At 35.3% G+C, this 23,304-nt stretch overlaps 1 protein-coding gene and 1 long non-coding RNA gene across 11 annotated transcripts in view; both read left to right on the forward strand.

The window, feature by feature from the left end:
- The window catches only part of FCHO2 (FCH domain only 2), a 79,605-nt gene that overhangs the window by 24,007 nt on the left and 32,294 nt on the right, over nt 1-23,304 (forward strand). For all 10 annotated transcript variants that reach the window (XR_003532263.1, XR_003532262.1, XR_003532264.1 and 7 more), the window contains exons 9-11: nt 13,993-14,037; nt 15,749-15,821; nt 18,422-18,446. Coding sequence is in view for 7 of the 10 variants with exons in the window: in XM_027671567.1 (XP_027527368.1) it covers nt 13,993-14,037; nt 15,749-15,821; nt 18,422-18,446 (143 nt within the window). In the remaining 3 variants the exon portion in view is untranslated. The remainder of the gene's footprint in view (nt 1-13,992; nt 14,038-15,748; nt 15,822-18,421; nt 18,447-23,304) is intronic.
- LOC113961307 lies at nt 422-11,744 on the forward strand. Its single transcript, XR_003532265.1, has 3 exons — nt 422-1,090; nt 7,068-7,071; nt 11,733-11,744. It is a non-coding gene; the product is annotated as an uncharacterized LOC113961307 (long non-coding RNA).

Consider the following 23,304-nt stretch of genomic DNA (forward strand, 5'->3'; position numbering starts at 1 on the left):
ATAGAAATTGATAACAGAATTTATTATGTGCACGTGGTATTTGTGTTCATAAAACTTGGTAATTTGTAGATTTATACTATGAAACTATACTGTTTCTTGGTACATCAGTGAAATTTGTCAAGCAACTGTAGTTCCTTGTACAAACTGTATGTTGTCTCCTAAGTGTTTCTGCATAAATTGTATTTCAAGTCTTTATTTATTAGAAGTTTATTAATATATTCAAGGAGATGTCTATACAGCTGCTTACTGATCTGTTGAAACAGTTGTATCAGTTTGGTTAGCTTACAAAATTAATGTTTTAATAGATATACAGTATATTTTTTATAAAATATGTATTTTAATATACAATAATGCATATTGTTTCTTTACTAAGCAGCAAATTGAATACTACTTTCTGAAGGTAATGCTGGTTGGTTATGGTGTATAAGACTTCCCTGGACTGGCATCATAAAGCAGGCTCACAGTACTGCATATCTATCTACTTTAATATTTGCCATGAAACAGTCACTAGGTATGTGAATACAGGAATTAGTACCTTTTTAGCTGTTTTCTTCAGCACTGGGAGTCTACTTACTAACATCTTTGTCTTCTAGTGTAGGTGCAGAAAGATTTTTTTTTCAGAGAAAGAATATACATACTAGAGTAGATCATGGAAAACTATATTAAATTGTTAAATATGATTACTAGGTATCTTGCAATGTGTCTGAGAGTTGTTTTTAACGTAATATGGTTTCATATTCCTCCTGTGTTCCACTAGTAGTTATAGTAGGCTGCGGTAAGATTGTATGTGGAATGATTTCTGAAAGCTTCCTGTGTATTTTGCAATTTTTCAGTAAAGATTAAGAAAGAAAACATATGAACGTCAGGGTTTCAAGTTCAGTTGTTCTGAAATCAGGACAAAGACACATGAAAATTCAGTGTTCAGACCTCTTTGATTAGCTTTTGCTGACATGTCATGGCCAGGGATCTCCATCTAGTATTCAGGATTCTGACTGCCAGGGTTACAAAGACCCTTGCTAATATATTCTGGAGCGTGGTGCACTTCAAGTCATCCACGATATTTTTGTGGCTTTTGCTAGACAACATAGTAGTTGCAACACTTCACTTTTTAATTTTATGGAGAAGTTATACACATTTTGTACTTATTTGCTGCTTTACAGTGTTCTTCAAATCCTATTTGTGTTCTCTGTAAAAGCTTCATCAAATGTATTCTAAGGAATAAGCAAAGTATTCTAAGGAAGGATAACATGTTTAGTGTGTAAATATATGCACACTGAATTTTCTGTTACAACATTAAATTATTGTATTGATATCAGTTTTGTAAAGCAGTCATGGTGCAGAGGGGAAGCACAGTTAAATTCAGCAGCAAAAGAAGACAAATTCATAAGAAGTGTCAAAGACTAGAAACACAGACCAGTAATGATGTTAATTATAGTTTCTACTTCTGTTATATTTGTTCTATTAACTTAGAATCATAAAACTTTGACAGTTACAATGACGTGGAAGGCAGAGTGAGGTATCAGCCTTCTAAGGATCAAATGAAAACATCCACTGTGTTAAGGACTGCTTTTTCTTGATTAAAACCTCACTTTTTTCTATTTGAGAACTTTTCACGATAGAAAGATATTTTAAGTCATGGGGCAAATGTTGGAAGTCTGTGAGATGTATTTTTTAAATAGGCTAGAGAAGGAGATGACTCCTCAGATAAATCTAAATATTCAGTGTAAAAAGTTATACTGACTTGGCATACAAAACAAATGCAGCAAAAATGTCTTACAGATGTCACTGTTGCTTATAAGTCCAATCCTAAATCTGTTTGAAGGCAACACTTTAAAATTCCCCAGCTCTTCTGTCATCCATATTATTTGTAGGCTACTATGGTAAGTTAGATGGTGAGTATTTTCAAACAAAATAAACTAAAGAGGTAACGTATAGAGTATTTTAGTGTATCTCGGCATATTCTAGATATGGTTATAGTTCTTCATAGCAGAGTTCACTTGGTTTTATTTATAAATGTAAAAATAAGCATGAGTCTGAAATGAAGAACTGAAAAGGGCTGTTTTAATATGTAGACTACAAACCATTCACAGTAAAGTTTATTGCTTATCTGAAATATCTGTTCAGTGATGTCCTTGTACCAGACTATATGGGCTCCCTCTGGTGGCTAACTTCCACCATCTGGAGTCATAATACACAGGGGCATCTAGAGTTTTAATTTTTTCTCATACAAATAACACAAAGCACACTATTGTGCTAAAGTTAAAAGAATTTTCCAACATCTTTCTCCAATGCTGCATAGAATTGTTTTTAAAGAAATATAACTTGTAACACATCCAGGTCTGGGGTCCCCAGCACAGGGGACCTGCTTGAGCAAGTCCAGAGAAGGGCCACAAAAATGATCAGAGGCAGGATTACCTCTCCTGTGAGGACAGTCAGAGAGTTGAGGTTAGCCTGGAGAAGATAAGGCTCCAGGGAGATTTTATTGTGGCCTCTCAGTACTTAAAGGAGCCTTACAAGAAAGATGGGGACAGGAAAGTAGGGCCTTTAGTGATATGGCAAGGAGTAATATTTTTAAACTAAAAGAGGGTAGATTCAAACTAGATATAAGAAAGGCATTTTTTGTGATGAGGGTGGTGAAACACTGGAACAGGTTGCCCAGAGAGGTGGTAGGCACCCCATCCCTGGAAGCATTCATGATCAGATGGGATGGGGCTAAGAATAACCTGACCTTGTCAAAGATGTCTCTACTCATTTTGAGCAAGTTGGACTAGAAGATCTCTAAATCCTTTCCAACCCAGGTTATTCTATGACTATGCTATGTTCCTGCTGTTAGGTCTAATAGCAGGTTTGATACCATCAGTTGGAAGATGCTTTTGTCACTCACATGGTTGTGCATTGTTCATCAAAACTTGTTGCCACTTCTGCCGAATCAGTTTTCTGTTTGTGATAGCCTGGAAGTCTGTTGCTTCATATTCCTTGGAAAATTCATTTAATACATGGCAGAAAATGCCTGCTCTGCTTCTCTTCCACCCAATTTATATGTTAAATAAGTCAATAATGGAGATGATACCAGAATAATCCTTTTCCAGATTAATGACATATCAATGAGCTCTAGCTCTGTATACTTAATCCCATAATAATCTATTTAAAAATTGGTTTGTTCTAGTGTGCAAAGTTGATACCACAAGGCATAGAGACTGGTATGAAATTCAAGCTCATGTTTTTCTTAGATTTTATGTCTGAAATTGTCAAGATAATATCAAATGTCTCTTAAGAGATTAGTCAATGCCTATAAAGCTGTAGTTGATCATGAATATTTTTTTAATTTTAGTTACTGAATTACTATGTCCTCTTCTTATGTATGGAGAGCTAAATGTGTGTGTTTGTTCCTTATTAGTTTTTGCCCACTACACAGTTCACTCAGAAGACTCCATCCAGCCTGGCCTTGAACACTTCCAGGGACGGGGCATCCACAACTTTTCTAGGCAACCCATTCCAGTGTCTCAGCACCCTCACAGTAAAGAATTTCATTCTAATATCTAATCTAAACCTACTCTCCTTCAGTTTAAGGCCATTACCCCCTTCCTGTCACTACATGCGCCTGTGAAAAGTCCCTGTCCAGCTTTCTTGCAAGCCCCTTTTAGGTACTGACAGGCTGCTCTAAAGTGTCTCTGGAGCTTTCTTTCCCCAAGATGAACAACCCCAACTCTCTCAGCCTTTCCTCATAGGACAGGGTCTCCAGACCTCTGATCAACTTAGTGGCCCTCCTCTGGACTCATTTCAATGGGATATCGTCTTTCTTGTGCTGAGAACCCCAGATCTGGATGCAGTGCTCCAGGTAGGGTTTCATGACAGCAGAGTAGAGGGGGAGAATCTCCTTCAACCTGCTGGCCTTGCTTTTTGTGATGCAGCCCAGGATACAGTTGGTCTTCTGTGAGTGCATATTGTTGGGTGATGTTGAGCTTCTTGTCCACAAACCCTCCAAAATCTTTCTCCCCCAAGGCTGCTCGCAATCCATTCTCTGCCCAGCCTGTATTTGTGCTCGGGACTACCCTGCCCCAGGACCTTGCACTTGGCCTTGTTGAACTTCATGTGGTTCTCACAGACCCATCTCTCCAGCCTGTCCAGTTCCCTCTACATCTCATTCCTACCCTCCAGCATGTCAACCTCACCACACAGCTTGGTGTCATCAGCAACTTGCTGAGGGTACTCCCACTAACTGTGTCACTGACACATGTTTAACAATGTCAGTCCCAATACTGTCCCCACACACTTTCGGGAGCTCTGCCTGTTAGCAGAATCATGAAACATTAAGCTTCAATTTAGTAAACATTTAAAAATCAAATTTTACTGAGGCTTTAATTCAACTGATTTTTGATTCATTGAACTCAACTGAATTATTGATTATTTGATTAGAATAACATTTTATGTGGCTGTCTGTTGGCAGTGATGAGGGGCTAGTGCAAAGATTCATGTAAATTTATGACATGCTTTTAGGTTTTGTAATTGCTTATGTGAGCATTTTAGTCCTGAATGTGCATGAAAGGTATTGCTTATGTGTTTTTTCCAAAGCAAATGCAAGAGTGTCAAAATGAGCTGCACCATAACTGGAAGGTAGTGCTGATAGTGTTAATGCACAGCTGTGCTCACTCCATGGTAATATTCCTGTTTAGTTAGTGTATTGTGTTAAACTACATGTTTTCTATCTAATGAAGAAGTGTACCAGGTGAATAAGATAAAACGGGGGGGAAAGAGGGTTAATAATAACTGTATTACTCCTAAAAAATTTTACAAATAAGTTAGTCCTTTCCCAGAGCTTGAATGGCAAAACAGGGGCAGGGAGTATTGAAGTTTGCTTTGATTAAAGCTACCAGCTTTTTATGTGCTTGAATAATGAACTCCACTTTGCAAGACAGACTTGAAACAGTGCTAGGTGTGGCATTTATTTTTTCCATGGGTTTGTTTCATAACATAGTAGTTTATAGCACTTATAAAAATACTTTACTAAGACACTAAACAGCAACAAATATATGGAAATAAACACTGAAAATCATTAATAATGACTTTTGAACACCTCTGCAGGATGTCTTTGAGCTTCTTTTCCACAAGGAAGTGTGACAAAGCAAGTATTTATTTTATGTTGTTATAAATGATTTTCTTTATATTTTCTGTAAATATTGTGAATATTTTAGTGCTGCTGACACTTGTGATTAGATGCCAAATAGCCTGAAGTGCTAGCACAATTTCTCAAAGCCTGTGTCCACACCTAATTCTACACAGAAGGCTGACTGAGGAATGAACTTAGTTTATCAACACTGATAGTATCTAAGGGATTCAGGACAGTAGTCTTTGTAAAGGAAGGCATAGCATTGCTGTATTTCAGAAGTTAATGGAAGAAATTAGATGTGGGTATCTTTGAGAATTTTTATGAGAACCTGGGCTTAAGGTAGATAAAAGAGTCTTTAAGGGTCCTGTGCTGTAGAGGTGTTTTCAATGAGGAGCTGCAAGCTTAAAAGCTGTACCAACAAATGGATCTTAATTTCTGTCCTCAATGTCATTTTTTTTTTTGCTTGCAAAAATTGGGTCCCTTCCTAACCAACAAACCTGCTAAAACTTCTGTGGACTTTAGGAAGTCTCATCTGCCAGAATAGATTTTTAATAATCACATATATCTAAGTTGCAAACTTGTTTTAGATTGCGATTTATTGATTTTTAAATGATGGTGGTGGTCTGGACAGCTATAAATGTACAAGTTTTATTGAAAAGTCTCTTAATGCAAGTGGAAGGCTAGTAGCATTGATAAAAATATCTTAGACAACATCTGTAGATACAACAGAGCAAAAGGTAGCCTTTCAATGATCTGAAACACTCAGTAAGATGAAGTACTTTTGGATCCACTTGAATTTTCTTCCTACAAACAAACAAATCAGTTGCAACCTGACACTAATAGTTCTATGGGACTGCAGGAGCAAAGCAATGTCCATTTCAGTAACTTAAGTAGGAAGAATATATTAATTAGGTGGTAGTCATCAGAAAATAGTATGCAGGATAGATTCTACTGTGATAAAAACATATTGAAGAGTTTTAAAACACCTGAAAATAGAAATAACATACTGAGATGCTAGTGAAGTAAATAAGGCCTGTACTTTGGTTACATAAAGTAACATAACATTGTATGCAATTAATATTTAGGGAGAGGTTTGCAATTATTAACTTATTTATTATTAACTTATTTATTTTTCTTTTAAGATAGGAAATGTTCTTTTTTTTACCAAATGAAAAAAGATTTTTCTATCTGAAAAATTCTGAATACTATAAAATACACTAGCCTGTTTTTGCTCTTTAGGGTCACATTAAACATATTAAGATCTGACAATTTCATGAGTTTAAGTTCAGAACTTCAGTAAGAAAACGTACCCTCTTAGTTTACGGGGAGAATGTGTGACTGTTACAAAAGACATGCTTCTCTGCAGTGGTCTTTAAAGATGTAGGCTATAACTTTAACATATTTACAATGTCTAATGTTCAAAATCGTAGCTGAAAAGTACTTGAATGTGTCTGTGCATTTCTTTCATCACTGCATACTTGCATGGTCTGCCTTCAGCAGCTGAATCATGCACCATGCAGTCAGGCAGGGCCGTTTGTTACAGATACTTATATTTGTAGACTAGAATTATGCAATTCTGCTCTTCTTAGTATTTTTTCCAAACACCCCCCATAATTTTCAAAAGATTTTGCTACTTTCAACCCAATTTGATGGAAAAGTAGAAGTTTCAAAGAAATTGTAATGAGGAGTTTGCTAGAGAGAAAAAGGACCCAAACTAGTAATATCATAATAGGGAAAGCCAGTTAAGAGTTGTAAGCGACTCGTTTGGAGAGCCAGCAGACAGCTTAGTGTGTGTTTGTATGTATTGTGTATGTTGACCAACCACTTAGTTTGTGAATAGTTAAAACCAGCCATATTTCACATCCTGTTTTTTATGCAGTCAGAAAAGAAATATGAAGTTGAAGAAAAAGCAAGAGTAGAAGAGGATAAGGAAAGGGACTGGAAGTGTAACAGTCTGTAGATTGGTGTATTAGCTGACATTATTTTGCTGCTCACAGACTTCATGCTTTCACAGATCATAGCTGAAATGTCCAGTGTTGCAGCCTAGTTGGACCTCTAACTTGAACCGTTGCATTTGGTACATGCTTCCTGTCTCTTGAAAATTCTTGTGTTATCAGAGCAATAAAAATATTTTGTAATTTACGTTTGCCACCTTTTTATTTCCGAGAAAAAAAATCTGGTCTCTCCTCACTGTTGAAAAACATCTTGATTGATAATAATTATTTTAGGGGTACTCAGATTATGATCCTTTCTTGCTTTGTTTTTACTCTGTAAGCCACATAGAAATACTCTCTCTTGAGTACAGTGTACTTGCTGTATTCACAGAGCTTGTACCCAGAGTACGAGAAAAGCCTGAGACGAATAATGTTTCCTTTGGTTCAGTGAACTGGGTGCAGGGCTGGAAGCCTAGTAACAGAATCAGGGTTAGAATTGATTGCTTGTTTAGTAGATGCTCCATGGAAGTGCTACTTGTGTTGATAGTGATAATAGTTGTTATTTCTGATGCCACTATCACCTCTGCCTTTTCTTTTTTTAATATATATATATATATGTATGAATACTATTACCATGCTATAATTTTGTCTTTTCAACGTGATTTTTTTTTAAAAAAAGAAGGATTTGGTCAAACCTTCAGCATCTCTAGAGGCTATATAGCAGCTAGGTTGATATATAGTCCTGAGGATGTAAAGAAGAGTAGTTGAAAATTTGTTGTTGTAGTGGATCTGTATTTACAAAATTAGATGGTTTTACCAATATTATTTCAATGTTTTCCCTCAGACTGACAGGTTAACAGGCCAGTTTTATTTTCTGTCCCTTATCCTCTTTTTGTAAAGAGGTGACCAAATCCATAAACTAACATTTGCTTGTGGCAGTCTGGTACTAACATGGTAGATATATCACATATATGTTATTTACCTCAAAGATAATAGCCATTCATCTTTAGTCTGCATTCCTACAAATAAGATATGCTTGAATTTGGTTTTGTTTCTTCTTTTTTATATGTAAAATAAGAAGTCCTTTTCCTGGGAAAAAATAAAATTCTCTTTGCCATTTTATAAAATTACTTCTCATGTTTGGACAGGCAATAAAAATTGAAGTTAGTATTAGAAGCAGGGATATTGAGACAATATATTTTGGCTTCCTGGCTTCTAAATTTGAAAGCTTGAAATTTTTTGCTAAACATGTCACAGGATCAGATGATAGCAAGAAAAAGATTGTTTATATGTTTGTGTACCTACAAAATTGACCTTTGTGATGCAGCTTGACATCTAAACACTAAAAGCAGTCATTTGTTTTGACAGCAGAATTAATTGAGGCTAAAACAGTCGAAATTCCACTTGTATCAAGCTGTTCATTAGGAATTGCTGTCTGGCTTTAGTGCTGTCAGAAAAATAACCTGTTCTGCTATGATTAAATAGCAGAATGATGGTCGGTCCACTGAATTTGAGAGAGAGGTTGAATAAACTTTCTACTGCGGAAACAATTCAGAAGTGACACGCTGCAAGGGGGGTCAGAATGTGCATTGATATCCAGCTGAGCTGTCAATTGGCACTGAGCCAGGCACGCAAAGCTTTGCCATTTGAAGCAGCATGCGAAGCATATGCAGTTTAAAAAAAAATTATCCTGCTTTCATGCATGACTTACACTCGGAGACAAACTTGTGTTTTTTATCAAAAGCAAGAATATGTTTTTTTATTGTAAATGTGACTACAGGTACAGATTTAGAGAGTGCTTTTTAAAGCTTTTGCTTGAAACAGATATGTTAATGTTTATATGTGTGCATGCATGTGTGTAAACTGATTCCTCAGGTTGCAGGGAAGGGCAGTTTTGGAGGGGGGGTTGAGTGTCTGAATGCTTGCAGTTACTGAAAATTAAATGCAGTTAATACCAATATAAGCTTTGGTGGGATAATGTTTCTTTCTGTCATGCATATATCCCAAAAAACAGAAAGGAGACCATTTTCAAAAACAGATGCAAATGTAAAGCAGTTTTTATTTGATTTGTTGACTTCTTGATTTGTTTACCTTTTTAGCTCTGCAGGATTTTCCAGTTCATTGATATACTTACTGGGGGCACTTTTTCAGGGTATGACATAATATTATGTTTTTCTTCCTAGTAATAGTAATTGACTTTTGTATTTGACTTGTTTATTTAAGAATCCAAACAGTAAAACCTTTTTTTCCTCTCTGTTGAGGAAAGTGCAAATTATTTTATTGTTTTGACCTGAGCAAAACATTAAACCAGTGTCTCTCTCACACAGGTTTTGTATGAGAGTATTACAAATAGGCTGGAAAACCTTTATCTAGATTTTACAGAGAGAGGTTTTATAACTGTTTTTTGACTGTCCTCAAGATAATTAGTGTCACTGTAGATAAATTAAGAAGAAGGCATTAAATAGTAGTGTCTGTAGTTGCCTTGTGTATACTCTGAAAATACTGTTCCCATAGATGTGGACTAAATATGGAGGAGATACGGTAATATAATTTACAGTGCAATTACATTTTCTCCATTTGTCTTTCAATAAGACCAGTATCTCCTTATTGCTAGCCATATACTTTGCCTTTAGTGGCATGAATGCCCACATATCATGTGCCACTTGTAACAAGAGAAACAGTACATATAGTTACTATAACATAACAGTCTAGGAGATGCATCCCGAGCTGCAGACTTACTGGTGCTTTATTTATGCCGGTGTCACTTATTGTAAGTTATGGGATTAACTAAAATGAAAATTTTCCATTTATTCAAATTACCTTTTCCCTTTTCTGTTCCTGAACCAAAGCTTCCTTATTTTCAAAAGCCTAAGGACTGACCCAGTCCTGATGTATTTGCTTCAGTCTCTTGTCAAATAGCAGCTGTCTGCCTTATGTATTTGTGAAACCACCATCCATTTGCCTTTTCTTCCTGTCCTTATTTGTCCCAGCTGGTAGAACGCTGTGGCATTCAAAAACTCAGTGCAGCTTGCCTTGCAAAATGCTTTAGGGTGATGCTTGGTGGGAATGTTTACATACAGTTAGAGGAGCTTACTAATTTTTGATGCCTGCTCCCTTTGCAAAATACTAAATTTTCATTAGCATCCTGATAGCTAGGTATGTATTCTTAAGCAACTGAAATCCCACTAGATACTCGGATCTCTTTCTATTTTAAAGGCTAACTTTCATTTATGCACCTTATTTATTCTTTTTTTTCTGTTCTACAGTATCAAATACATGCGAGTCTATGTAGAGGTATTTGAGATGTTTAAGCTGTAGTTACCAATAATGTAATAGATCAATGTAACAACAGGCCAGACTTTAAAAGTTGTCTTGAGCCTGGAATTATCCATGCAACAGAAGGTTAAATCAGAGACTTTTGCAAGGACTGGACTAGATCTCCACTATAACATTTTACTTACTCTGATGAGAGTCTTCAAATGTCTTTTTGATTTTTACAGTACTGCTTTAGTTTTAATATTTGCTTTTGAGTTCATATGAGTGCTTGAGAACAGTCTTCTTTCTCAATTCACATTGTTTTCTTGTTATGAGGAAAAGAGCAAAGGAAATTTCAATGCTTTGCCTGCAATACTGCTGAATAACAGTAGTGTCAGCATTATCACCTGCATTGCAGTATGGCAACATCTAGATAGTCCTTTCGGTGCCTTGGGCTACCACGTGGCATGGACTTTGATAAGTCCTCAACTTCAGCTCTACTTCTGAAGTGTTTGAAGCAACTGCTTTTCTTTCTTTAGATGTTGCAATGGACAGGGAATCTGTTTACTTGCATCCGAAGTTAATACCAGCCCACTGGTAATTTTTAAGTGTAGCAGCTAATGATTAAGAATCAGAAAGATAGATGTTGTGGTGCTTCAGAGAAGAAAGCTTTCTGAGTTGAGTTGTTTGTTTGGAATTTTTTCAGTGCTAGTGCAGATGCTTTTATTTCTGTATCCACAAGGACAGTGGGCAAGGCAGAGAGAACTTCTTAAGAAACCATCTGAATTCCTTATTGGTGCTATGCTCCCATAGTAGTATGTATGCCTAGGGCCTCTTGGCTGGCTAGGAGACTGCAACTGGTTCTAGCAGAGGACAGTGTGGTCACAACACACAATTCTGGCTGGGCGTACAGTATTATTACCTCTTTGGACACAAAGACATCTGTCCACAGGACTCTCCAGGTGTTATGAAGGCTAGTGAAAGCTCCTCACAGCTGCCCTGTTTTCTGAATTGGTTCACTATAGAGTGCCACATAAAATGTCTATTTCTGTAATGTTATTTTGATTTAAAAATACTACACCAAAGGCAAAACATGGTACTCTTTATGGCAGGCATATAGGAAGCAGAACTGTTGGGAGGTCTGAAGGTACAGAAAAAAACTCTTAAAATTAAAAACTGTGAAAAATTTCACTCTGCTCTGCTCCATTCAACAGGCAAACTGTATTAATTTGCCTTTGATGTAAGCAAATAATACAACGTGTTATGTTGGTGGGGATGTATTAAATACAAACTTTACAAAACCAGCTTTGGACATTGGAGGAAAATGCTGAACTTAATTTTTTGTGGATTTTGTTTGGGGATTAATTAGAGAGAGCCACTGGCATGAACTTCTGGGATTCCAAAGCAAGAAGGTCCCTATGTAAATTTGAGTTAAGTAGGAAAAGTAAGTTAGGATCAAAAGATGTTTTTGAATTTTAACTGATTCATGTGATATCTTTGTGTTTCTGTACTAAGGATGAATGTGTATTCAAATTAAAGTTTATCAAGCTGTAAAAAACCCATGTTCAGAAGCAAGTGTTTTAGGCAAGTGTAATGGGCAAAACAGAGGAAGTTGGATGTGTTGTTAAAGAAATTCTTTACTTTCTGCTTATTTTAGAAGTGAAAGTTAAAGATACTGATCTGAAATAAGGATGAGCTATTACACGAGCCTTCAATATTTATTTTAATCATTAGTGTAAAGGTCTTAATAGTCTGGGGATCAGTCTTAGTAGCTGGAAAGGGTAAAGAAAACGATGGAGTTCTGAAAAAGCTTGAGTAGTTTATTGCTCTAAAAATATGTTTAAGTCTCAGTTGTTTACAGGTTTTGTTCCTTTTGTTTTGGGCGTGAGTGTTTGTGGTTGGTTTGGCTTTTTTTTTTTCTTTTTCCAGCCAAATGGGAATATATATAGAAGCAAGAAACAGAAGTAGCTGAATCATTTGCAAAGTGATGAAAAATGTGCTATGTGAAATGTAGTGCTGAAGAAGTAATGGATTTGTTCTTCGGCTTCTATATTTCATGGCATTTTTCTGAATTTCTTGCTTAGTATCTGTTGAACAATAGAGTTTAAATTCACCAAATAAAATGTTGATGAAATCAGTATCGAGATGTAGACATGTACAGTTCTCTAAAACTGTTTTTCTGGATTTTTTTTTTCTGTGTTTTGTTTTGCAAGATACCCAAGTTTGCTGATTTTTGGAGCATGGTGATTTGGGTTTACTGTGAATTTAGTGGAGAGCAAAGGAGAAGGGATTGGAAAACCAGCTTAAAATGCCCGTGTATTTACAATGTGTAAGAGACTGAGAGAGCTGTTAGGAATTTGCATCTTGTCTTGTTATATTGAATAATTAATCTTGCATTTGAAATTATTTAATAATTGAAATTTAAAGGGCTGTTGAGAGTGCCATTTGAGATTTGTCTTTTCATATTCTTCTTTCAAGAGCATCATTTGGAGGCCAAACAATTTTATTTTGATAAATGGGCTATTGATAGGTTCTAGTCCCAGATTCTCATCCTGCTGCTAGTTTTACAAGCACTCTTTTTACAGGTCTCCTTTTACTGACTGGGATATTTTTGCAGATGTAGTCTTAATTACAATAAATACAAGTCAATACTTTGAGCCTGCCTTAATTAAAGAAAAAAGTCATTGGAACTGGTTTTTCCCCTCTGCCTTATCTGTAATATGTCTGTATATAAACTTGTGTGCACGCCCTCAAAATGATTACAGAAAGGTAAGTAATAACCCCTGTGGCACAGTACTAGCATGCTAAACTTTTTCTTCTATGGGTACAGCTGCAAAGTACTCCAACATGGGTGGAAGAAAAGATACTTGCCTCCATGAGCTCTCTGGGTTTTTTTGCACTTCCAGAAGTGGTATGATTCTGCCATTTCCTGAACAAGGTCCTATGGAAATTCAGGCTTTTTCTGCACGTTTTCTCCTTAAAGTGACTCTAATAAATTCTAGAAATGACCAAACTGAATTAATGAGGGTTAGGACATCACTTTGCAATTGCAGCTGACTGTCACCTTGTGTCAACTGTAATTTAATGAATTTGTTTAGATACAGAAATTAACTAGTGTTCGCTGCTTTTTTTTTGGTCCTGTTGAGACTTAATGATTATTTTTTTTAAAGTTTATCTCCTTTATTGCTGTGTTTTAGGTTCCACATGCCACTTTTAACTGTGTAGGTAATTGGCTGTGGAGAGGAAACACTAGAACTAGCAATGCAGAGTTAGCAAAAGTGTGAATCTCAAAATTAGGGCTATGGCTGTGCTTTTCTCCTTTTTTTTTTCTTTATACAACTCTTGTTCATTAAAAGAGGATAAATGTAAAACCTTACACTAATACTGTATTATAGATGCAATTTTGAATGAGAAGAGGACACCAGTTAGATGTTTCATGTGGTTCTAACAGCATAGGTAATTGAATTGTATTTAGATGATGGGTACTAGTATTTCAATTTTTCAATGTGAAAGAGTCAAAATATCGCTTTAAATGTATGATTTTGTAGTCTCTTTGGCCACTGGCATGGTAATTGTGCTTTTCAGTTGCCACCTAAATTTTTAATTAGATTATCTCGAGATTTTCAGGAAATATTAATAGTCATTAAAATAGATTAAATTTGACCTAATGTTTATCTTCATTGTCATTTCTTTAAGGCCCCGTTGAATTCGAAGAATGCAACACATCCAGTGTAGTTGAAGGTGAGTTGCCATAGCATAGTTATTTACATGAGAATCCTATGCAGCAAAGGGTACTCAGTGTGTGAATCTGTATAACTTTGAAGTTCTCCAGTAGTCTGAAAAGCAGTTTTCCTTCTGGGAAACAAAATTCAGTGACAATAACACTAATGCACAAATGTCAGAGAATTTGAGTGTTTATATCAAATATATTTGTTCTGTCTTTGCAGAGGTTTGGATTTAATTCACTTATGACTGTGTTGTAACTTAATTTACAAGTGTCAAAACATGGCCCAGGCTCTTCCCATTGTTACCATGTTAGTTATACCAAGTCTAATGTAGTGTTATGGTTGCAAAGTCTTTCTTTGTTGCCATAGCTTATTTTGCTTAGGGGATTGTTTTAAGTGATTAAGAACTGCTTTATGTCCATAAGCTATGTATTTACTTGTGGGACAGAGGAGCTGACAGTATAACTGTAGCATATAAAAACTTTTAAGTTGCCAAAGTTGCAGCTGAGTCTTAAAATCTCCTGACTGAAGCAGAGAGCATCTGTATTCAGAAATTACTCTCATACTTTGTTTGCCGTTGTTTTGGGCTGCATAAGGCACAGAAAGAAAATAAAATAAAGCCTGGACATTTAAAAATAATCTTGGAGCAACTGATGTGCCTCTGTATATATGACTGACTCCACAGCTAACTTATTTGAGAAGTTTTGAGTTATTGAACCCTGAAAATTTAAAAGAGGGGAGAGATTGCACTTACGTACTGTGTAATGTATTACTATAAAGGGGAATATAATAAAGTGATTGAATTGTCAGTTTTTAAATTTTGGAAACCAAATTATTTCCACCATTCTGCTCAAAAGCATGCTCTCAGTAGTATCATACATTGAAACAAAATTATAGACTATAGTTGGATCAGATGCTTGCACGTAGTCATTTTGTTTGGCAGTTTACTTTGCTTAAGCAAACACTGTGAGAAGCAGATGTGACAGTAAGTTTGATGGAATATTTAAATGTATTTTAATTTTAGTACATTAAATGGGAATGAAAGCAAACTTTTTTCAGTACTATAGCTGTATGTATCCAGTGCTAAAAGCAGGAAAGAAATAACAGAGGGGAACCATGATTCCAGACTCAGTGAGAACCAGTCTTAGAGCTGGCTACAGCACTGGGAAATCATGAGCTCAGCGTCAGGTGGCAATTCCAAGAGACAATCTCCTTTTTATAAGGACCAAGATCCTACTTTTGAGGAAAGACAGGGTCTTGCAGCTGCTGGGAACATGCAGGGAAATAACAACAGGGTGTTGAACTGCAGTAGCTGGGGAGGGCAACGTTCTGTTTCTGTCCAAGTTCATTGGCTATTCAGGATTGCCTGGACCAATAGCTCCTGTTGAGTTTCTTTGAGCAGAGTCCTGTTCCTCAAAACTACCAATGCACCTCTTGTCAATCAAAAAACCGCAGTCTGCGTACCCAACTTGGAGATGCAAATCAGTTTTATAGGAACCTAGGTTATTAATGTGAACTATATTTAGATTTTATTTTTTGATTGGTATGTTAATTAAAACAAATTGTAACAATGTTCCCTTAGTTTGGCTCCATACCTGTCTCCACTGTTAAATTTTTATAACAACTGAGGCATCATTTAAAACACTGGCATTCATATGCCAATGTTTGACGTTACTAAACATGTATTTATCTCCTTGATCTTTAAATGAAAAGTGTTTGTTCTGTAGGAATAAAACCACGGAAGAGGAAACCTTTTGGTTTATCAGGAATAATGAAAAAAGAAAAAGATACTGAATCTGTGTAAGTATATTTCCACCCTGAAGCTGTGTCTTATATGAAAACTAGTAAAAGCATGGGAGTAAAAATCAGCTGATGTTTACCTGAAAAAACAGGTTTATAACTGCAATTTAAAGGAATGCAATGAATATGAAAACATCGTAGCTATTTACTATTTTTGTAACCAAGGATTTTAAGGAAATAACTTAAGTGTATTCATAGTGGTCTAGTCATGTAGCATTCTTTCCTGTGCATAGGTAAATAGTTTTCCCTTCTCCTATATTTGAGCGTTGTAGATAATGTAATTTGCATGTGTACTCCTAACGAAATAGTAGCTCTGTGTGTGGTAAAAGTACTGGATGCCTGTGTGTGCAGAATTGAAGCTTTCAGTTATTCTTTCATTAGAAGAATATATAGTATATAGTATATAGTATATAGTATATAGTATCGAAGGAGAGAAAAAACTTTTGAGTGTTTTTGCAATACATCATGAGCACACTCCCTGCTCAAAGACTGTCAATCTAGCTCAGGACTGATATCCCAGGTATACCCTTTGCCATAATCTTTGCATGTGCTCTGTCTCCCAGGAGTTAAACTCTCCAGAAAGTGAGTTTGAATAAGAGTTCTGAGATGGATTGGTCACAGTGTCTGTATTAGTAATTATGGTTACTGTATTTCAGTGTATTTTTTTCACAATTTCTACATGTGTTTCCTCAATGAACATATTTAATTTAACAGAAAATAGCTTAAAATTTGACAAACTAAGCAGTATAGAAATATTCTCAGATGCAACATCTGCATACATACTTCTTAAAATTACTTTTAAAAAGTATTTTACCAGCCTTAGTTTTTTTTACATAATGCTGAAAAATTCATGACCTAAGAAAGCAAGTGCTAATACAATTTTATTTCTACAAAAATGAATAGATTCTGAGGGCAGAAAGAAAAAGCTATGATGGCATGATATCAACCGCTAAGTAACACGTGACATGGGCTTTTACAGAGATTCCTGCATTATTGCATGACTTCTAAATGAACTAGAAAATTGCAAATAAATGACATAGGATTCATTGTGCTTTTGTAAAATACTTTTTTATGATCTCTTTAAAAAATTTCCTTGCTTGCTGTATTTTGTCTGGTTTCATCTTCAGCTGATGATCCTGTTAAAGACTGCACATAATAAAACAATGTCAACAGAAACTTCTCTGCACATAGAAGTCAAGTCCTCTCTTAGTCTCTTGTTTTATTAGTCTATATACTTGTTTAGTTTGTGTAGGGCTGGCTTTGCACATCTAGAAAAACCCTCATGATTAGCAGGCTTTTCAGTTTATCAAGACAGTTTTTAAACTGTTGATGCCTGAACTGATGGTGTGTCTAGTAATGCTTTTACATGGGGAAATACCATACAGGGTGTATTCTGTTGCATATTGCTATACAGTTTAGCCAAGGATTTCACTTCTTTTTCTAATCACTGCTTTGCATGATTTGGTTGTTTTAGTTTTTATATACAATTACTTTCATTCATTTGCCTCATATTTCACATTTCCCAACTTATATTGGACTTCAGTCTGTCTTGTTTGAGTACAGACGCTTTTGAAACCACATCTTGAGAGAAGTCTAAGACTTTTTCTTTTCAAGCAATAGAGTAGCTTTCAGAATACCTCTATTGCTATGAATTCAGTTCAGCCAGCAGAGGGAGATAAGATGTAAATCAACTAGAAACTTGGTAACGTATATCCTCTTTTGAGTGAGGCCTTAGAGAGGAGATGAGATCCTTCATCTCGCTGTCAGTTCCTTAACAGGCTGTACTGCATTTCATATTAATGCTTCCATGTTAGCAAGTTTTTGTACCTGTTTTAATGCAATGTAGTAAAAACTGTATTTTTTATATTTAACCTATTTAGCTTTTCAGAAATGTTTTAGATTGCAATAAAGTTTTTTTTTTACACCTTCTTTTTTCTATAAGTACATGTTTAGGATGTTCAGATTGATGATATAAAATCACTGTTGTTCAGTTACACCATCACTTAAAGCTTTATTTGTCAGGATGCAAATTAGGGAGGACTTGTATGCTACTCAAATATTCCTACATATTTCTTCAAAGTGCTTACTAGGAGAGTACTCAGTTATTTTTTTCGGCATCTTCTAGTACTTGACTGCGACTGTGCTTGACAAACACATACTAAGAATGAAATTCTAGAAGAGAAGGCTTTGAATGTTTTGCAATTGTATGTGGACTATTTCATTAGTGTTGATGACTTCCACTTGTTTCACACATCAACTGTGGAGACCTGAATCTTAAAGTATATTCATCCAGAATAAAGTGTGATAGTCATCACTTTCCTTAGTACTTTTTTTTTCCCCGCTAATATGTGATTTTGCTTTTTCATAATTTCTTTTGAGTTTTTCTTTTGCAGTATTTTGAGCATAAACTGTCAGCTATTGTTTAAATCTCATTCAGTTGAATGTGGATTATTAAAGTAAAAATTTCAATAGTCTGAGAGCCAAAGGGGTCAAATGCACTGTTTCAAATTAATTGAAAATTTTCAAGGAAGTACTTAAAACTGCATGAATAAAATAACCTGAGCATTTTATAATTGTAAATTTCCTTTTTTTTTTAATAGGGAATGTCCAGATGCAGACTCAGTTGTAAGTACTTATTTCTTAAATAAATGCATATGCTAATATTAACAAGCACTACAATCTGATGAAACTTAACTTACATACAGTCCTTGAAATGCATTGTTTATCTGATAGAGGATTTAGTAGTTTCATAGCATACTTGTGAGGCCATCCATCTATGAGAAGGTCACTCTAAACAAACCTACGTCCTGAGGACCTCACTGCCATTGTCCAAGCTTGCTTGGCCCCGGCAGATGAACCTTAGGATTAAAGGGTGGGCTCAGTTCAGCGCAGGCTGTGTCTCACCTAAAAAAATCCATTGCGCAGGCTGGAAAGGTAAAAGACCTTTCCCAAAATCTTCGTTCGCGAAGACTGGCCATTATTATTTATTATTATTATTTAAAGCATTAATTTTTGCTCAGTACATAATCTTCAGCAGTATATACAAAGATGTCAGTTACATTTGAGTACATTTTGAGTACAATAACATTTTCAGTAACATTTTTGTTGCCTAATAATTTTAGGTTTTAAGCAAGGTGTTTTTACTGCAAGTATATGTTACTTTATTCTTCAAGTTAATAGTTTAAATTCCTTGGTTAATAGATTTTAAGTAAGAAAAAGGTTTGAGTTATTGTGGACCTAACTTTGTGTCACCATATTCCTCTTCTTACCACTGCTTCCTTTGAGAAATCCTGCTGGTATCGAGGGAGTTCTGCTTTACCACTGGCAACAGTGTAGGAACATACCCTTTAAAATATGGCTTTAAATGCAGTATGTCTAGATGCACTTTATTAATGGTCTGCTTTTCATTGATGTTAGTTTGATAGGTCTTACAATTTTATTTAATAAATTTCGATAAGTGACAGTTGCAAATTAAATTGGTATGTTAATGATTTTTTTATTTCCTTAATTGAATCTTTTTATTTAAACATGTATGTTCACTTGAATTAATGTGTAGCAGATATTGTAGCTCCCTATAGCTATAGTAGGGAAAAATCAACAGAATAATTTAGTGATTTTCTGTAGACTAATTTGTTTTTCAGTTCGTTTATTTCGATGCCAATTATATTATACAGTTTAAGTTTTAAAGTTCACTGTTTTGTGGATTTTCTTCTTTGTATTTAATAACTGGGAGGTTTTAGTAACGAATATTAAAACTTCTTTTGAGAAACTTGATCTGAAACATCTACTAGAACCATTCTTCTAAACAAGGAAAAGTAAGTTTTGCCACATAACAAAACTATATACCTAAGAACAGCTGTGTAATCCTCGTCAAGACAGTTATTTTATACTGTGCAGTCATCTTGACTTAGAGCAAATTTCTTTTTTTGGGTACATTTAAAATAAAGTAACTTTGGAATTATCCTTAAAATTATCAGGCTTTTCATGGAAGTAATATCATTTGACGGTTCAGGTTGAGTCACTGGAGTGAACTGCAACTGGGTTTGACTTGCAGTGTTTATTTTCTTCTTTGCTTATTTTGGTCTCCACATTGATTGAAAATAATTAGTTAAAAAATTCAACTATAAGTTGTTTTGACATTCTTTCTGGCTGCACTCCATATGATCACCTAAGTTAATTATTCTGTCTAGATATGTTATATTTTGTTTTTTAAAAGAGAGTACTAATTTTCATAGTGTCTATCAATAAAAACAGATGCTTTTGTTGTACTTTCCTTTTTTTTTCCCTGCCCAATATTTTATGACTGTATTTGGAATTTAAAGTTCAGTCTCTGATTTCTTCTTGCTTTTTACAAGCAATAATATTATTCGGAATATGGTGTTAGAATGCTTTAATAAACAGACGCCATTACTGTAATTTTTGTGAAAACACGATGCAGCATACCACATATGAGATTTCGTTTCACCCCTTACAAACAAGCACCCCAGAGTGCTTTTATGTTTTGTGGTTGGAGTCCTCTTCTGGATGGTCTCATTTCAAATGTTTTTCATTTTTCTCGACTTTTAATTTTAGATTTCCTTTCTGTTTAATTTTTCAAACTTGATCTAAATAGTTATAGCCATCTATATTATTATCTCTATGAGGATTTGTTTTGTATGGATCTTTGCAATAAATTACACATTTCAAGAAATAGAACTTGGAAAAGTATTATTGAAAAAAAAATTTAAAGCAATTATAATTTTTGTTTGATTGCTAGGAAGCGCTGAGGACCAGACCTCAGAAAATCAAAGTTAAGATGTCCCAGTTACAATTTTGGTCAGTTTTGGTCACTCACAGAAAATCTGTCTGGCTTATATGTGATTAACATAATCAAATTTTTTAAAAGGTGGCTTTTATTTGTCAAGCATTTTGATTGAGTGAAAGGACTGTCAGAGGTAACCATTCAAGATTTATTTATAACTATAACCACTGAGGTAAATACATTTAAATTTTAAAAGTCAAGAATTCAGTAATAACTGACTTCAATATATTATCTACCAGTTCTACGTGTACTGTGCATCTTTGAATGTACAGTGTGTAGCATTATGGCCTTCTCACTAGTCCAAAATGTATAATACAGTGTGTTTGAATTTGTATTCTCTGTTTCCAAAAAAACAAAACAGTGAGACATCCTAAAAAATGTCTTTTGTCCAAAAATGGAAGTTCTCAAATTTATCTGTGGCAAGCCATCCACTTATGCCCATCCTTTTTGTAGCTGCCAGGTTATATATATTGGAAAATAAATTAATGAAATATTAATTCCTCTAAATATTTTTGTTGTAACTGCCATAAGTTTTCATGTGCTCATGAGTAGGCAGGTAGATGTGGACTGAGAACTGTTATTTGTTAAAAAGGTTGACCAGTTCAATAAGGAGTCTCAGTTTAAGTATAGGTGACGTATCTCATGAGATTAAAAATTTCTGGGGTTTTATATGTCAATCTACACATGTAACTTCCATTAAGCTAAGCCTTAGAAAATTAACAGTGTGAGCACTAGAAAGAGATAGCAGCTGAAGTCTGGCTCTGTATGTGGTTTTTGCCTAGAAAGTTTTTCTAAAGGCTGAACTAATTGTCTTATTTCCCATGGGTTTGCCATGTCTCTAGGGATGGTCTCTAGGAAGATAGGAGATCTAAAAGAAACTTTTATTTTGGGGAAGCATTTACAATGTTCCACTTGTGTCCAGTAAGATCTGAATTGGAATTGCAACCCTTCTGTTGGTTGGGATACTTGCTGATCTCCTTCTTCTACTTGACTGCATATTTTCATGAAGAGTGTAGTAATGTAATTATCTTTGAGTTCTCTGTTCTGTCTGTCAAATCCATTTGAAATTGTCCAGTAAGTTCGAAAGTAATTAACAGGGGAGTCACAGATGTACAGAACATAATGCTTTAAGTTTTCTTCATGGGAAACTGAAATGCAAACATATATCAAGGCATACAAGACTATTCATTAACCTCTTTACATAGGAGTGTAGCATACTACAGTTGTATAGAATTATAGACTGTTTTTATTGCCTTGGAACCACCAAATTTTAGTAAGGAGAACACAAGTGCATTTAGTGAAATTCAAATGTTTTTCTTTCTTTGCGTTTTACAATGTTTCGTTCTGGCATATTTTGAATAGCTACCATTGATATAGAGTACAAGGCTTTCTAGTCACAGCACAAGATCAGGGGCACTTTGAATACCTGTTTTTCTTTCTTTCTGCATTTCTAACAATGGGAGAAACTGATTGTCTACTTTCTTCTTCTGTGTCTGTTGGCTTAATAGGCACCCTAAGGAGAGGAGGCCAATAATATGCCTCTGTCTTAACCTAAGGATATGCCAGAGTCAAATTTACATCTCAAATATGTCAAAAGTGGAGAGGCTTTTTGTTCTCTTGTTCCAGCCTATGAGGTTCAGCTGTTTACTTTGAATCCACCTCAGTCCTCATCTGGATTACAGGAAGTTGAGTTGTGGCATAAAAAACAGTGAGCTGTATCTTGAAGCCTACCTTGAGGAAAACTTGATAAGGAGCTCTCATAACCACTTAGTTATCCCAGGACAAGAGAAAGTGGAAAGAAATCAAGCTAAAGCATAGTGAAGGTTCTTCACTTCTTGACTAATGACCCACCTGTAGGCAGCACTAGCATTGCAGACGAAGGGCCAAATAAAATAGCTACGCTGCAGTATGCTCCATGTTTCTTTCTTGTCCTTTGTATGCAGCCCAGAGACACTAATGACAGGGTAATGGTGTGACTTCTTCCGTTGCTTTTGGGTGACAGGTGGGACAGACCAAGGAAATTAAAATAAAGTATTCACTAAAACTGAAAAAATATGTTTTGTCAATAGAATGCTTAGTTCTCAAGCTTTTTATGCAGGCAATTTTTTATTTATTTTTTGAGGTCTTGTTTTATTTCTCTGAAAATTTATTCACCCCAAAAAGCTCACAGAAGGCAAAGACAGAGTTACAGGACTTAAGTTTTAGTGTATGTTCAAAGCTATATAAGACCTCACTTAATGTATTATGTTACATCTGCAAACACAGGGAAAACTCTGTGTCTTTTATAGCTGCATGTTTAACTGTTTAATAGAACGTCAGAGAATGTGAAACCTTCAAATCACATGCATATTGAACTTTTTTTTTTTACTGCAAAGACTACTACACATGTTTGTTTAGGGGGCTAAACCAGACCTTAATCCCCATCATATTAATAACTACACTTACCAAAGGCCAGAGTTTATCAAGATCATCATCTTGTGTGTTGAAGTTCATAAATGATACAGGTATACATGAAGGTTGTGGACTTCACCTCTGATCAGCAGCGTAAGCAAGTCAGGTCTTGTCTGTGTTGTGTGCCCGATACTTACGACACACTGTTGCCTGTGTAACTGTAGGAGTGTGAAGAAGAGAGTAAAAATTAGTCAGGTAGATATAAATGCCTTCATTAACATCAGATTCACA

This window comes from Neopelma chrysocephalum, unplaced genomic scaffold (assembly GCF_003984885.1).
Source record: "Neopelma chrysocephalum unplaced genomic scaffold, ASM398488v2 Primary Assembly neopelma1_97102, whole genome shotgun sequence".
Lineage (NCBI taxonomy): Eukaryota > Metazoa > Chordata > Aves > Passeriformes > Pipridae > Neopelma > Neopelma chrysocephalum.